General features: G+C 42.1%; 1 protein-coding gene across 2 annotated transcripts in view; it reads right to left on the reverse strand.

The window, feature by feature from the left end:
• Positions 1-292: 292 nt before the first annotated feature.
• The window catches only part of Atp10d (ATPase phospholipid transporting 10D (putative)), a 112,234-nt gene continuing 95,119 nt past the window's right edge, over positions 293-17,407 (reverse strand). For both annotated transcript variants that reach the window (XM_087583785.1, NM_001427806.1), the window contains 4 exon segments: positions 7,862-7,942; positions 6,458-6,562; positions 3,087-3,274; positions 293-1,980 (listed from right to left, as the gene is read on the reverse strand). In XM_087583785.1, coding sequence (XP_087439911.1) covers positions 1,668-1,980; positions 3,087-3,274; positions 6,458-6,562; positions 7,862-7,942 — 687 coding nt within the window. In that variant the 3' untranslated portion in view covers positions 293-1,667.

Genomic DNA, 17,407 nt, shown 5'->3' on the forward strand with positions numbered 1-17,407 from the left:
CCTATAGTCTTATGCAGAGATAATTCACATTTTGAAAACGACCTGCTTCTTATTCCCTTTTGTCATATTCCTTTAATCTTTCTATTAAAACCTTTCATTGCATATGAGTATCGCTTTAAGGTTTATTTGGGAAGTGATCTCAAGGACTGAATTCCCGGTGCTATGGGATTTTCCCCTCATAGACAAAAAGGCCCAAACAGCGTTCTCACAAAGGCACACCTTGGTGTTTTCCCTCTCAGCTCTAGCATCCATTACAGCCAGATTCAGAGAGGAGTTACAGGAGCGAGGACAGTTTTCAGTGAACATCATTTATTAAATAATTTATTTAAAAAAAATCTCAAGGAAGCAGAAGGCAGCTTCATTTAGACACATAGTTTTGTAACAGTTCCAGAAATCAGTCTATGGGAAAAGACCATTTGACAATGATACCAGGAAGGTACAGAAAGTAACTTGGACGGTACACAGCGGGTAACAGTTAGGCCCTGAGAAAAAGTTTATAAGACTTTGACGTAGACACTGACCTTTAGCATAGAGGTTCATGAAGAGAATTCTAGACAACAGGGAGGTGGCAGCTGTCAGGTGGATAAGGAAGCTTTGAAAAACTTCAACAAGAGTGCATGACTTCACAGTAGCAAACTGACTCTACTCGTGTAAACTAGCTTCTAGACACTAAATGAAGCCAGCATTCTGTCACAGCAGAAACTTGCTATAGACATCTCTACCCTTCAATATGTTTATTTTTCTAAGAGCCTCAGAGATTCCCACTGAGGATAACCTCTATCAATTTCCACCCATATCTCATTCTGTAGCGGGCACAACAGACAAGCTGTTGAGCACTTTTACAGCTATGAACTCTCAAGCCCCCTCTGGAAGACTTTCGAAGATGATTGTCTCATTTTAACGTGAGTGTCATCAATTTCAGAACCCAGGAGTTGCCCACAGCCTGTAGGCCCAGCTGATTGTGTTTCGTGACCATTTGTCTGTTTCCTGGTTGACAACATCTGCACATAAGGAGTCTCTGGGTCTACTCATAACAGTAAACAGAGCCAAAGGCAGCCTAGTACTGTTGAAACACTAGCCTTCTTTGCCCTTCCCTACAAAGGCTCTACTCAGCACAATGCTGAAATGACAGGGAGTGATGATAAACACTTTCAGTCAGGAACCAAAGCCTCCTCTCATGGGAAATAAAAGGCTCATGGGAATTTATCTTCAAATTAACGAGTTTTCCTGATGAACAATTTTTAAAAGTATTTTTTTTTATAAAGAGAATTTAGGTTGGATCTCACCTAAAGTATTTTCCAAATGCATGAGACTTATGTATAAAATAAATATATTTCAAATAAGTTTCTTTGAAAATGTTGGTATTTATAAGACAATTAACATTCCTTTACAAAAATCAAAAAGTTTCACAAAAAAAAACCCAATATATTATCCTGAATTAAATATTCCATTTCCCAAACTCTGCTCAGGTAAAACGCTGTCCCTTGTTTACAAATGTGTCGTGGGCATACAGTTGTAGACAGGTTCTTGGTTCTTCCATGCCCAGCAAAATGCTGACATCCCCTGTACAAAGCCTCCTCCTTGTACGAGTAATCCTCACTTCTGAGAGGGGCCTCCTTCCTAACTAGAAAGATTATCTGCAACTCGAAGCAGGGTATCCTGTGTTTTTAACTTGCTAAGGGTTCAGTCATCGTTGATGCCCCAGGTTTAGAATAGCCAAGGTCCAGCACAGTCTCACGTGTGCTCTGCTCAATGGTACACACTGTCGCTGACTTCATTGCAACAGAAGGGCCAGGCCTGGGTCTTCCTGACTTAGCAGCTGATTGGCTGGCATACTTAGATGCCACGTGATTGACCTTTGCAGTCCCTCTCCACCTCTTGAGAGCTTCTGTTCTCTCCTCCGGAGAGAGTCTGTCAAAGTACTTGGCTCTGAGAATTGGAGATGGAAACACGGATCCCTGAAGAACTCGGTATACAAACCTAGGTCACAAAAAAAAAATAAATCATAGAATTACGTTCACTTCCATTGCATGGGGGACTCGTGGAGAATACAGATCAGTTAAAAGAAAAAAAAAAAACAACCCAGTAGATGTCACTTGGCTTCTGAGATGGAGGAAGGTAAGTCGGCTATAAAATGGCAATTAAAAATAATACTAAAGTGGGCGGGATGGTAAGCCTCTATAATTAGAGGTTAAATTAGAGGGACAGTGATGAGTTCAAGGCCAGCTTAAGCTTGACGGTGAGTTTCAAGCCAGTCTGGGCTACTGGGCAAAGCCCTGATTTAAAAACTCAAAATCATTAAAAATATGAAGCAGACGAATATTTGTTTAGCATTAGCAAATAGTAAGCACCCTCTAAACCCCTGCCAAATAAGCATAAAGACTCCCTTCCTCTACTGTCACCAGGTAACAAATGTCAACGTGATTTTTGTGGGGGGAAACATCTGAAGCACGGAAGTCTTCTGAGTGAAGAAGGTGCCTGCTGGCAGCTCCATACCCGTGGCCCACAGGAAGTTTCTTTCTTTTTGGCACTCGGAAGACATTGTATACTATAGTAATAGTAATATATAGGGAGTCTTTATGAAGTGGCAAGGCTGAGAGATCTGCTCTTCCACCCCTGCCATGGGTGGACACAGCGTTAAAGGCTTCATCCTTGAATGAGAGTCATCCTTGAATGAGAGTGCCTTGACGTGGGATTTCTCAACCTCCCGAGCTCTGAGCTCAGACTTTTCCATTTGCAAGTTACCCAGTTTAAATATTCTGTTGAAGCTGTAAAACAGAGCAAGCCAAGGGCTCAGGGGATGGCAGAGCAAAGCATAGGACATGATAAATCCTCAGATAGTCCCATGAGGCAGAGTTTCTTTATTCCTGGGAGCTTTCCATCAAACTGGATCTTTCCATGACAGAGACATATATGTCTTCACTCAGTTAATCTAGGCTGGCTTATGGTATAACTGAGACCAATATTCAGCATGTAGGCTGACTTTCTCACTGCTGAACATGGTGCTCTGCCATTCATTCCTAATACTTACCTGAAGCCTCTGATTCTGTGTACTTACTGTCTTGAGGAGCAAACAAATTACATACCTGGGCAGAAGCGCTACGCAGGTCGTGAGAACACAGACTAAGTAGAACACGGGGTCCAGCATGTGCTTCTGCATAATCCCGTATGGGTTGGAGGGTGGGTTGCAAGTTACACACAAGGCTCCAAAAGCCAAGGCAAAGAAAAAGTAGGACAAGATGCTCCCAACAATGACCAGCATGTGGATCCAAGTCTGCAAGACAGAAAGGGCCCAGAAAGGAATGCCTATGGTGGCATATTGTGACCTGGCAAAACCTTTGTTAAAGGAACAAGTACATCTGAGCTCTGAGTGGCTGATTTTACAGACCTTACCACATGAGACACAAGGGCATAGGGGAAGAACATCCATCAAGAGTGGCTCATACGAGTGTTTGAATTCTACAAAATTAAATCAAAAATCAATGGGCAATCCCATTGGCTGGTTTAGTTGTACCGTCCATGTACCAGGAGGTGCTTGAATTTCCTTCTTTTTTATATACTTCCTCATTCGTTGTTTTATACGGTCACTCACTGATGTGATTAAGGTGTTATCTTATCTCAGTAGTCTTCAAATCTTCAGCCATTCACGTATACAGTAGAAATTGCATTTGCTCACCCATACTCTTATTCTCTTCCCTTAGTTAGCATTCAAGTGGTTTACAGCTCTCTACTCCCTTTCAATGAAGGAAGGGTCAATGAATGAGGACTTAAGACTCGCGGGGTAGAAGCTTGTAAGAGCTGCTGTGCCTTCTTCCATGGCACTTAGGGCAGCCTTCGTCACACCCAACAGTGTGCATACTGTTGGTGTCAGGAGGTTGGGCTTTCCTCCTAAGCAAAACACTGTCGTTATAAATCTCTTCCCTAGGACTGCAATTTTCAAACACGTTGCAATTCACTTTTACTTTGTTTTCCATTAAGAAAAGTACTTCCCCAAAGTATGTATCTTGTCAGAAGTCACGAAGATTGCTCATATTTTATAAAATGTAGCTCAGAAAATGTTGGCTAATTCCTTGATTAACAATGTCATGCTCTAGAACAATGGGTCTATTCTTTATTTATGCTTGCTTTCTTTATTCTTTCTTTTCCCTCCCTCCCTCTCTTCCTCCCCCCCCCCCTTCTCTCTCTCCCCCATCTCTCTCTGTCTTTCTTGTTCAAATGCCCTCCATTGGATTTGGATTTGAGCACTATTCTTGGTTTTTTCCCCTCTCACCTTATGTGCTTTTGCAAGGGACATGGCATCCCATAAATGAGTTGACATAAGGAAGTGAATGTGAAGAACACTGGGTAAAACCGCCAAGGAAGTGGGAGGTGGCCAAAATAGAGTGAGCAAGAGTTTTAAGAACATGTGATTCTTCAATTCAAAATGGCTGACTCTTCTAGAAAAGGCACTGCAAAGTCCATGAGCTCTAGTTGGACATCCTCTGGCAGGAGAGACACTTCTCCAAGATATAACTCCTAACAGAGACACTTCTACAATTTTAGCTTTCTTTCTCTTTCTTGGAGACAACACTCAACATAGAGTATAGTGTTGGCAACACACTGCTCTTAGGATCTATTGGCTCCTCAACATAATTTTCAGAACATTTCTACTTGCTTAGGTTATCCAGAATGGGCTGTTGTTGCTTTGAATGAGTGAACTCCAACTGGTAAATATGATGTGTCAGTTCCTCTGGAGCACAAAAAGCCTGTGGCACATTTTTTTTTGGCAGAACTAAAAGTATGGCTGACAATTGTTTAAAAGTTAAACAGATGTTCAAAGGAGACCAAATGTTACAGATTTTGGATTTCCTTCAGCCAACCTGCTATTTGCATGTTAACATTTTATCACATTTGGGGTTTATAAGATCACTCTGCATAAGAAAAGCAAAAGATACCAAAAATATATTCATTCCTACTTTATAACTTGTTAAAATAATTTGACAATACAGCATCGTATATTTTAAACCATAACCTCACTCAGTGAGTTCCTGTCTGAAATCCATTTATTTTCCCTGATGGTAAATACACACTCCAAATGGTCAGGTATCTACCTCCTCACTCAAATGGATTTTGTGACATTTACTCTCAGTCTTCTTTGACACTGGTTTACGTGGTGAACAAGACTGGTCTGAACCCTGACCTAACAGATATTGTAATTAGATGAGGAAGATGAACATGAATCAGATAATCCCATCACTAAACAAACAATATAAATTATTTTTAAGCTTTTGAATAAAATCAAGAGAGTAAGATAAGCTAATGATGAGTCAAGAAAAGTTGAAGGGAAAAAGAGTGAGTGCTGAGATACCCAATGATCTAAATTTTATATATATATATATAAATAATTTTATATATATATAAAAATATATATAATATATATATATTTGAAGTTAGTAAAAGCCACAAATACAAGGTCTGGTGGTTTGAATAGGTTTGAATAGGTACGGCCCCCACAGACTCCTGTGTTTGAATGCTTGGCCATAGAGAGTGGCACTATTAAGAGGTGTGGCCTTTTGGAATAGATATGGCCTTGTTGGAGGAATTGTGTCATTGTGTAGGCGAGCTTCAAGGTCTCATTTTATATATATATATATATATATATATATATATATATATATATATATATATATATATGCTATACTCAATATCCTTGCTGCCTGTAGACTGTAGATCAAGATGTAGAACTCTCAGCTCCTTCCTACTCCAGCACCATGTCTGCCTGCAGACCGCCATGCTTCCTGCCATGATGACAATGGACTGAACTTCTGAAAGTGTAAGCCAGCCCCAATTCAATGATTTCCTTTATGAGTTGCCTTGGTCACGGTGTCTTTTCATAGCATTGCAACCCTAACTAAGACACAAGGAGAATCTAAAAGCATCTCCACTAATAGATATGGTAAGTAGTGAGGTTCTGATGTGACAATGGACTCAAAGCATCTGAGAGGCTCGACGAGGAATACCATTGTGCCATCCCTTGAACAATGAAATGAAGCTAGGCATTGGTTAAGAGTTCATTCCAAGTGTAATAAGAAAATATAAGAAATCTTTGCACAAAGAAATTAAAAATATTTTATATTGTCTCAAGGGCATAAAGTCCTCATTCAGAAAAGTCAACAGAATGGGGTCACGGCACAGGATGTCACTGACTGTAGTCCAAAGCCATCAGCCTGACCTCAAAGCCTATTGGGCACAGATAGTGATTTCTTGCCACTGACTCACACTGCTATGAAGTGTCTACCAGTGACTGAAACAGAGGAACAGGTATCTTTCCCTTTTCCTGAACTCAGCATCATGGCACCTGGTGACCCTGAGTTTTTCCCTGAACGACCCTTTTCCCACAGTCTCATTGCTCTTCTGAGGGCTCGGCAGGTCCACTGCTAACAGAAGACTTGCCACCAAGCACAAAGAACGCACTCACCAAACTCTTGCTTTCAATCACCAGGTGGAGGAGAATAATCAATAGAGCGGCTGTGTTCAGGGGATTGCCAAAGGTAAAGATGTCGATGTCAGAGCCCTGGTAGGTCTGCAAGGAGAGAGCAGGGGGCGAGCGTGAGGAACTGCACACACTTGTTGGTGTAACACCATTTTATCTATGGCTCAAATGTGCCTTGGGTATTCTCTGCAATAGTTCTACTAACTGGTCACTTAGGAAAAAGGACCATTTTCACAGAAGAGGCTGACTGTCCCAGATAGACTATCCATGTATATTGTGAGCTTTTAGGTGGAATTCCTCTTCATTCTGAATTGTAATTCTGGAAGCTTTCGTTCATAGTTTTATTTTAGCTCCTAAAGGCACACATCAAATTCGTCCTATCCAATACACCATTGAAACAACAGTTCGAACCACCTTAGGCTTATACTTCTGGGTAGACACCGCCCTCCCTGACCCACACATCTTGAAGTCCTTACACCATTCCTCAGATGGTATGATTCTTTGCTTTCTCAGTTCCCACTTCTGAATACACTCCCAGTTGCTTTGTATAAATTCCTCTTCAGGAGTAAGATACCTGGGGGCTAGAAAGATGGCTCAGTGGTTAAGAGCACTGACTGCTCTTCCAGACGTCCTGAGTTCAATTCCCAGCAACCACATGGTGGCTCACAACCATCTGTAATGAGATCTCATGCTCTCTTCTGGTGTGTTCAAAGAGAGCTACAGTGTACTTATATATACTAAATAAATAAATCTATTTTTTAAAAAAAGAGTAAGATAGTCATAATATTCAAGGAAGCCTAATTCAAATACTTTAATTTGAACAGGGCAGAGAAACTGACAGCCTAGTTAGCATCATTGGTGTTTACTCTAATGGTGTGTTCTGCCACCCTACTTCATGGTTTCACACGTTTCTTTCTGGAATAAGGTGCAGAAAGATACCAGCAACCATGTCTATTGGGCTCGGGGCCAGCGTAAACGTTTAAAGTGAGTTTTTCCACACTCTTTGCCTACTTCTGTTACTTCCTTCCCAAATCATCTGTAAAAAATGGTTCCTATTAAATTTTAAAGATATTTTAATATTCTGGGTATAAGACTGATAGAATTAGCCTTCTGATAGGCACTCTTATGTTTCTTATAATAGGCTTTGGCTAATTTATTTATATGGCCAAAATGTAAATTTTATTTAAGCCACTGAAAAAAAAATCAGTAGACAGTTTAGTGTTAACAAGAGGCCCAAGAGAACTCAACTAGGTACTTGATTAAATCCATAAGCTAGCATATTGTGAGAGGTTATAAGTCAGTCAACTGAGAGTCACCCAGAGACCAGAAGCAAAGTACATAGAAACATCATTGGTTCATTAATAGCAAACACAGCGAGCAATGACTTACAAAGTAAGGCACAAAGAAGCAGACCAGGCTTTGATAAAAGGCATCCAACAAGGTGATCCAGAAGGTGAGAGGCAAGTATTCCTGGAAATGAAGTACAAATAAGAAAGAAGTAAAAATTAGCAAGGGCCAGAGCAAAATAATAATCTGTTCCTTCTTTCTCTATGCCACGATGCATGGTAGGAGAAGATTTGTTCAATGTTGTACCTGTATGGTTGGAAATGTAACACCCAGAAAGGAATTCTGATCCATTTAAAGAGTGGCTGGACCAGTTTACAACCCCATAAACAGTGGCTGAAGGTTTCTTTTTCCTCCAATCCTTTTCAGCTTGTCAGCTGTTTTGTTGCTCTTAGGCATCCTGCATTGGGTAAGATGTATGAAAGTGTGTGTGTGTGTGTGTGTGTGTGTGTGTGTGTGTGTGTGTGTGTGTGTTTATATATACATATAAATGTAACAATAATACCTGAAGAAAAAGCGGTCATGATTTTGAGAGAAGACAGGGTGAGAGGGTGAGATGGGGAGAAGTTAGAAGGAGGAAAAGGAAAGAGAAAATAATGTAATTATATTTTAATTAAAAAGTAAAATAAGGGCTGGAGAGATGGCTCAGCGGTTAAGAGCACCCGACTACTCTTCCAGAGATCCTGAGTTCAATTCCCAGCAACCACATGGTGGCTCACAACCATCTGTAAAGAGATCCAATGCCCTCTTCTGGTGTATCTGAAGACAGCTACAGTGTACTTATATATAATAAATGAATAAATCTTTAAAAAAAAAAGTAAAATAAGATATAGTTTATTGTGCTCAACATGTATTGCTCATGCTTGTGTGTATTTGTGTGTATGTGTGTATGAACATGCGTGTGTGTGTGTGTGTGTGTGTGTGTGTGTGTGTGTGTGTGTGTGTTGCTTCTGCTTGGGACTGACTAAACTACAGGCCACACATGTTAAACATGAACTCCACCACTGAACTGTATCCCTAAGCCCTTGTGGATCTATGAAATACTGGAAGCATGGATAGCTAGTTGTCATAATTTTCCATGCCTATTGATCAGAAAGCATTATTGCAAAACTTATCCAAACCCATCACTGATCTTGTACACACTGTTCCTCCAATTACCATCAGCTCTGTCTATGATCAACTAGACAGCCATCTTAACCACCTCCTATGCTCCCCTCTGTACCCTCAACACAGTCTCTCACGCTATAATGTGAATATAAAATGTCCTCCAATCATCTTATGTCTTCCAAGCTTGGTCCCAGCTCAGTACTGTTTTGAGGTTTGGGACTGTAAGTGTGAGGCCTGGCAGGCAGAAGTAGGGTCAGCCTAACTCTAGTTCTAGCTGCCTAGTCTTTAAGTCACTCTTTCTACTGCCTTCAATCTTCTCTCCTCCTGTCCCTCCTAACATGACCAGCCACAAACAAAACAAAACAAAATAGAAAAGGAAAAGAACCCGGTAAGGTAAAACAAATCTTTCCTCACAAAATAGGCTATGCCAAGTATTTGGTTATAATAATGAGAAAAGTGAAATAATATAAAAAGAGCTATAGAAGTAAGCAGAAGGTTCTCGAAACAAGAAACAAAATGGCTAGTAAATAATTTAAGAACAGTCAACACCCTTTGGCTATCAGGAAGTACAGATTAAAACCAATTTATGATCTTATTTTACATTAGTGAGAATGGCCAGGGTCAGGAATACAAATGGCGAGAATCGGCGGTACTGATGTGGGGAGAGGGGCATCCTTATCCACTCTTGGTTGGATTAGTGCAGCCACTCTGGAAGTCAATCTGGAGCTTTCTCAAAAAACCAGAATTAGAACAAGTATACGATCCAGTGTTAGCACTTCTGGCTAGTCCCGAAGGACTTTACATCCTACTTCGGAAATACTTAGAAGTCCATGTTCATTGCTGCTGTAGTCAAGATACCTAGAAAACAGAGCCAACCTAGATGTCCATCAACTGACAGATGGATAATGAAAACACAGTTCACAACCATGGGGAAATATTGCTCAGCTGTAAAGAGAGACAAAATCACAACAATTGCTGGTAAATGGGAGATCTTCAAGAAATTATACTCAGAGAGGCCACGCATGCTCAGAAAGATGACAGTCACATGCTCTTTCTCATGTAGATTCTAGTGTTGACTCTGTTTTGTTTGTTTAATTTGGAAGGCATGGAAAATCCACTGGTTTATAAGCTAATTTAAAAATATAATAGCTTTTTTTAAAGGAATTTGAACAAAAGTATCCTGTAGGGGGCACAGGGACCATGCTGCTCCCAGAAGGCATGGTAAACTAACTGGAAATCTCAGTGCTGGGCGCAGGATGCTTCTCTGTGAGTTCTTAGTTATACAGGCCTCAGGGACAACCAAAACAACAAAAGCTATCACCATTGGTCTTGGCTGTCACCATAATTAAATGGTAAGACTTTACTGCTGAAGAGACCATGTCTTGCATACAGAGCATAGATTAAACCAACCTCAACTGACTAGAAAACTTACTCCTTCCTGGCTAGCTTACACAGTGTGAGAAGGCACTATGCAGGGGTTGGGGATTTAGCTCAGTGGTAGAGCGCTTGCCTAGCAGGCGCAAGGCCCTGGGTTTGGTCCCCAGCTCCGAAAAAAAAGAAAAAGGAAAAAAAAAATAGAGAAGGCACTATGCAGGCTTCTGGGGGGGGTAAAAAAGAAATTAATGATTGTTGCAAGCACTGGAGATTGCTTCAATTTACTGGTATTCATTGGTGCAACAGAGTCGTGATAGTTTTGGGAATAACCAACCACCTTCTGATTAGATATCTGGTCTGCTCCAGAGGAGATATTTCATGCCTGGCCCTGCAAACCTGGGGAGATCATAAGCCCTACCTAGTAACCTACCACTGTTATATTAAATAGTCAAGCTGTCAAATTGCATTCTAAATGTTTGTATTTATACCTACAAATGCATGCTGCTTTCAACTTTGGTCAGAGACAGTGACTTCATGAAATTCATAGGCAAATGGAATGAACTAGAAAATATCATTCTGAGTGAGGTTACTCAATCACAGAAAAACACACTTGGTATGCACTCATTGATAAGTGGATATTAGCCAAAAAGCTCAAATTACCCAAGATGCAATCCACAGACCACAGGAAGCTCAAGAAGAAGGATGACTGAAATTCTGATGTTCCCACTCCTTCTTAAAAGGGGGAAAATATCCATAGGAGGGGATATGGAAGCAAAGTTTAGAGCAGCGACTCAAGGAAAGGCCATTCAGAGCCTGCCCCACATGTGGCCCATATATATATATGGCCACCAAAACTAGATAAGATTGATGAAGCTAGAAAATGCATGCTGAAAGGGACTGGATATAGATCTCTCCTGAGAGACACATCCAGAGCATGTCCAATACAGAGGTCAATGCTAGCAGCAAACCACCGAACTGAGAACAGGACTCCCTTGGGGGGAATTAGAGGAAGGATTGAAAGAGTTAAAGGAGCTTGCAACCCCATAAAAACAACAATGCCAACCAACCAGAGCTCCCAGGGACTAAACCACTACCCAAAGACTATACATGGACTGACCCAGGGCTCCAACTGCATAGGTAGCAGTGAATAGCCTTATTGGGGCACCAGTAGAAGGGGAAGCCCTTGGTCCTGCCAAGGTTGGAACCCCCAGTGCAGGGGAGTATAGGGGGCAGTAAGGGGGATGTATGGGGGGAATACCTGTATGGGGAAGGGGGAGGGGAGGGGATGAGGGCTTATGGACAGGAAACCAGGAAGGGGAATAACAGTTGAAATGTAAGTAAAGAAATATATCTAATAAAAAAATTAAAAAAAAAGAGTTAATGCAGAAATTCTTAACTGATCTAATTGCCAAGTATAAGTAACTCTGAGTGCTCAGCCATGGGTGAATGACCTAGACCAAACTCCCGTCACCCAAGGCTTAGGGAACATTTACTACAGGATAGAAAGAACGCAAGAGTTGGTGAAGGAGGAGGAGGCTATGAAAGGCTGACTTCTGGGTGACATGGCTGTTGTGATGCACCACCTCATGGCAGCTGTAAGTACATCCAAGCCCATCAAAAATGCCAAACAGACGGGGGCAGGATCCCTGAGGTCCCACACCAGTAAAGGAACTATCAACAGTAGATGGTGGCTGAGGAACTTACTCTACACTGGGAACAGCTAACGAACTCCCACATCCATATGTGCATGGGTAGCACTGAGTGGACTGAGATTGTCAGTAACAACAGAAAACAGAAACCATGAAGCTAGGGGGGGGGGGGATGATGAGGAAGCTAGGGGAAGGTGAAGTGAGGTAATGATGGAAGGATGTGATAAAATACAGCGTATAAATGTACACAACTTTCAAAGAACAAATGTATGTGTATATATGTGTGTATATATCATTGCATATGTGTGTATATATATATACACACACACACATACATACATACATACACACACACACACACACACACACACACACACACACACACTACAATACCAGCCATTTATTTTCTAAAAATCTACGTCAGTTCATGACATTGTCTTAATTGGTCAACTGCCTCCTCCTAGTCATCCCAACGATTCTTGTTGCATTTCCAATATAACTGAAGTTCCCTCCCACGACACATCAGGTCCAATTCACTGTTCCCACTCATTCTGTCTCCACTATCACCCCACAGCATCTATTCACTTCCTCCAGATTATCCTCCTTGCTGGGAGTTCATCCTTATGCCTCCCACATGACTGGTTCTAGTTTTCTATATCCCAAATATCATCTCCCCACAGAGGCATATCAGACTAGCCTAACCCAGATGCCCTTCAACAGAGGAATGGATACAGAAAATGTGGTACATCTATACAATGGAATACTACTCAGCTATCAAAAACAATGACTTTATGAAATTCATAGGCAAATGGATGGAACTGGAAAATCTCATCCTGAGTGAGGTAACCCAATCACAGAAAAACACACATGGTATGCACTCATTGATAAGTGGATATTAGTCCAAATGCTCGAATTACCCTAGATGCCTAGAACAAATGAAACTCAAGACGGATGATCAAAATGTGAATGCTTCACTCCTTCTTTAAAGGGGGAACAAGAATACTCTAGGGAGGGAATAGGGAGGCAAAGTTTAGAACAGAGGCTGAAGGAACACCCATTCAGAGCCTGCCTCACACGTGGCCCATACATATACAGCCACCAAACTAGATAAGATGGATGAAGCAAAGAAGTGCAGGCTGACAGGAACCGGATGTAGATCTCTCCTGAGAGACACAGCCAGAATACGGCAAATACATAGGTGAATGGCAGCAGCAAACCACTGAACTGAGAACGGGACCCCCGTTGAAGGAATCTTAGAAAGGACTGAAAGAGCTTGAAGGGGCTCGAGACCCCATATGAACAACAATGCCAAGCAACCAGAGCTTCCAGGGACTAAGCCACTACCCAAAGACTATACATGGACTGACCCTGGACTCTGACCTCATAGGTAGCAATGAATAGCCTAGTAAGAGCACCAGTGGAAGGGGAAGCACCTGGGTCCTGCTAAGACTGAACCCCCAGTGAACTAGATTGTTGGGGGGAGGGTGGTAATGGGGGGAGGGTGGGGAGGGGAACACCCATATAGAAGGAGAGGGGGAGGGGTTAGGGGTTAGGCCTGGAAACCGGGAAAGGGAATAACAACTGAAATGTAAATAAAAAATACCCAATTTAATAAAGATGGAGGGGAAAAAAAGAAAAAAAAAACACTTCCTCCTACCACAAAAAAAAAAAAAAAAAAAAAAAAATCTCTCCACCCTGTCATTCACAAGGAAGGCATCACAATCATGGAAAGTCTCTCCTATCAGAAAAACTGCTAAGGTGTTTTGGTTCTCAAAATTGAATGCACAGTTCAGGGTGGAATTCCGGCTCTTTTATTTAAGTGCTTATATGACGTTTCACACAAAGCAAGTACTCAAGACATATGTTAGGAGACATAGCAGCCAAACAACTGAAAATGGATTCTTGTTCTACCATCAGACCTGCTTAGATGGTGACCTGCATGCAGATGGATTCTGAGGATGTGTTCAGACCCTAGAGGAAGGAACATTATGGCTTTTTTGACAAGTGTGCACAGGCAAGAAAGTATCATATTCTTGGTATTGTCTTTTCTTAATGTGCCCTTCTTAGTCTTTTTTCCCCAAATATAAACGCAGACAAAATGTCCTTGAGAAATCTTATTGTCTCCTAAAGAATAAAGCTTTATAAATATACACATGATCTACATGAATTCTATTTTTCAAACGACTACGCTTTGAACCTTTTCGTAATATTGTTCCCTTTTCATGTCCTTTGTCTTCTGTAAAATCAAACAATGGAGACTCATTGTTTCCAGCTCATAATCCCCTGCATCTTCTTTCACTATTTCTTTAATGGCCATGATGGGGATATGTGTCTTTCTTCGCCCAAGTCTTCATAGAATCTCAGAAATGGCATGGATCAACAGTAGACGAGAATGTTTCAAAGACAAAAAGGCACCCAGAATGTTACTGGACCAGAATAATTGAAAACAAGTTAAAACACAACTTCATACTCTAGGATTGCTCAAGAAACCCACACTGAAGCTGCATGAAGAAAATGACTTCCAGAGGTAAAGAGTGAAAAGGTTGAAGAGGAGGTAAGTGGGAGGCTGGGAGCTAGCAGACAGAATGTCACGAGACTGAAGGGAAAATTCAAACATGAAGCAAAGCCAGAAAGAAGGAAGACCATGTGGATGGTGAATGGAGGGAAGACCAGGTGGATGGTGAGTGGATGGAGACCATGTGGATGGTGAGTGGATGGAGACCATGTGGATGTTGAGTGGATGGAGACCATGTGGATAGTGAGTGGATGGACACCATGTGGATGGTGAGTGGATGGACACCATGTGGATGGTGACTGGATGGACACCATGTGGATGGTGAGTGGATGGAGACCATGTGGATGGTGAGTGGATGGAGACCATGTGGATGGTGAGTGGATGGTGAGTGGATGGAGACCATGTGGATGGTGAGTGGATGGACACCATGTGGATGGTGAGTGGATGGAGACCATGTGGATGCTGAGTAAATGGAGACCATGTGGATGTTGAGTAGATGAAGACCATGTGGATGATGAGTAAATGGAGACCATGTGGATGTTGAGTAGATGGACACCATGTGGATGTTGAGTAAATGGAGACCTTGTGGATGATGAGTGGATGGAAACCATGTGGATGGTGAGTGGATGGAGACCATGTGGATGTTGAGTGGATGGAGACCATGTGGATGTTGAGTGGATGGAGACCATGTGGATAGTGAGTGGATGGAGACCATGTGGATGTTGAGTAAATGGAGACCAAGTGGATGGTGAGTGGATGGAGACCATGTGGATGTTGAGTGGATGGAGACCATGTGGATAGTGAGTGGACGGAGACCATGTGGATGTTGAGTAAATGGAGACCATGTGGATGGTGAGTGGACGGGAAGGGGTGACTGCTTTTGAAATTGGAACCCTCTGACTGTACCTTTCCACATTTATATCCTTTGCGGGAGAGAGTCTGAAGGGAGCTGTAGAAAAAGCCAGGACAAGACCCTCACACACACAGAACTTCTCTGGAGGCCATGTTCAAAGAACGGACAGACCCTGGAAAAGAAATTCAATGGAGCCGCCTTTTCCCTGTATGTATGTGCTGGGACTCTGTCCACTTGAATGCATTTTATCAAACAGGACAGATTAACAAAATGCTGTGCACAAAGAAATGATCATAGGATTCAAGGGCTGGATGTAATTGGGCTCAATTCTACTAAGAATAAGAATGAATTAGATTATAGAAAGGGGTTTTTAAGTTACTCCTATAATGCTTGCCATTGAAATGCCAGGAACATGGGACTTAGCAGGGGCCTGGGTGCAGAACAGTCTGCAGTGGCTCCTCCCACACAGTCCAGCACGGGCCTTGAACTAAAGGCAGACTGGATGGCTCTAGGGAAGCTCATTGTTTGGTTCAAGGGAACAGTGTGCTACTAAAGGTGTATGCAGATCTCTTCCTCCTGGCAGCTGAAGGTGTAGCTCCTCTTTGCTAGCTGTTTCTGTCAGGTGTGGTCACGAATCATTAACTCTGAGAAATAATGTTCAAGTCGAAATAAAGTCTGAGAAAGTAAAAGCATCGTTTAAAATCCCTTACATTGAATTTATGCTTATGCCTGATTGTTTGAAATAAAAATATTGAGTTCTTAATGTGCCAAGGAATGGTGCATATGTTATCTTCGTTAATTCTACACCATTTCCAGACAGTAAACAGACTGGAGCGTGGGCAAGGTAAAGAACTTGACAAGGCCACACACCAGAGAATCAGAAAGTTAACTCTTTGGAAACTCTGTAATTCCCAACCCATGTTGATCTATGCCAGTGTCTTCAAGGCAGCCCTTGGGGAGCAGCACACAGATTTCCGTTGTCTAATCTTACTGTGCTCTGCCTAGGGCTTCCCTAGATGAACTTCCCAACCTCACCCATGTGCTTCAGCTCTGTCTCTGGGAATGACACATGCCCCAGAACTGGGCAACAAGGAGACAGTTCTACCCTCGGTAATAAACACCAGAGAAGGCTCATGACAGGCTCTGGACTAAAGCATCAAAGCTAGACATTTATAATTGCTTAAAGGAAAAGATGCTGCCCCCATTTCCCTGGAGTATGCAGCCTACGAGTTTATGCATTTCTCTTTTTCAGTAGGTTAGCCCAAGGAATTTCTTTTCTTCTTTCTTTTTTCTCTTCATTTTTTTACCCCGCCCCCCTTTCCTTGCTCCTTTTATTCCCCTTGTTCATTACAAATGTGAGAACTCTGGCAATCCTCCTTCTCAGTAGTGGAGCATGTGACCACTTGGGGTTGCTCAGTTTTGCCCACACATAGGTATCTAAGGCTCCTTGCTCGCCTCTGTTGGGATCCTCACAATGCTCACAAAACACTTTACATTCTGGCTTCAACACCACAGTGGGAAACCAAAGAACTAAACGGACCATCAGAGCTCTTTGTGCAGCACAGCACAAAGGGACACTGCTTGGGCCTGGAGATCAGATCCAACTGTAACACTCACTAGCTCAGCACCCAAAGCAAGTTACTAAAGCCAACACCTTATGCTTGTATTACGCCACCTACAAAGTAGAGGCAGCGCCTCTCTTGAGGGATACTTGGGGGATTAAATTACATTAAGCATTTAGAACAATATCTTCTGTTGTGTAAATTTCCTGTTACAACCCTGTTGGCCATATTAATCTTGAGAAGGGTGAATCAGAAACAAGAGTATTTACATGACCACCTTAGGTGATAGGCTATCCTGCCTACTATCCATAATCCTTCAGGGGAGAGATAAGGGGGCAGCAAATACAGGGAAGCAGGAGAGGAGCCAATGCTGAGTGGCTAGGACCTAGAGATCAGTAGAGTGGAGATGGGAGCCTGTCAGGAGTCATCTAGGCTAGACTAAGGATAGCAGGTGGCCCTCCTGGAGGTGACCCACCATTTTTTGCATGGTCTGTGATGCTGAGCTCTATGAGGTAAAGTCCCAAAGAGACT

This window comes from Rattus norvegicus, chromosome 14 (genome assembly GCF_021556685.1).
Source record: "Rattus norvegicus strain SHRSP/BbbUtx chromosome 14, alternate assembly SHRSP_T2T, whole genome shotgun sequence".
Classification (NCBI taxonomy): domain Eukaryota; kingdom Metazoa; phylum Chordata; class Mammalia; order Rodentia; family Muridae; genus Rattus; species Rattus norvegicus.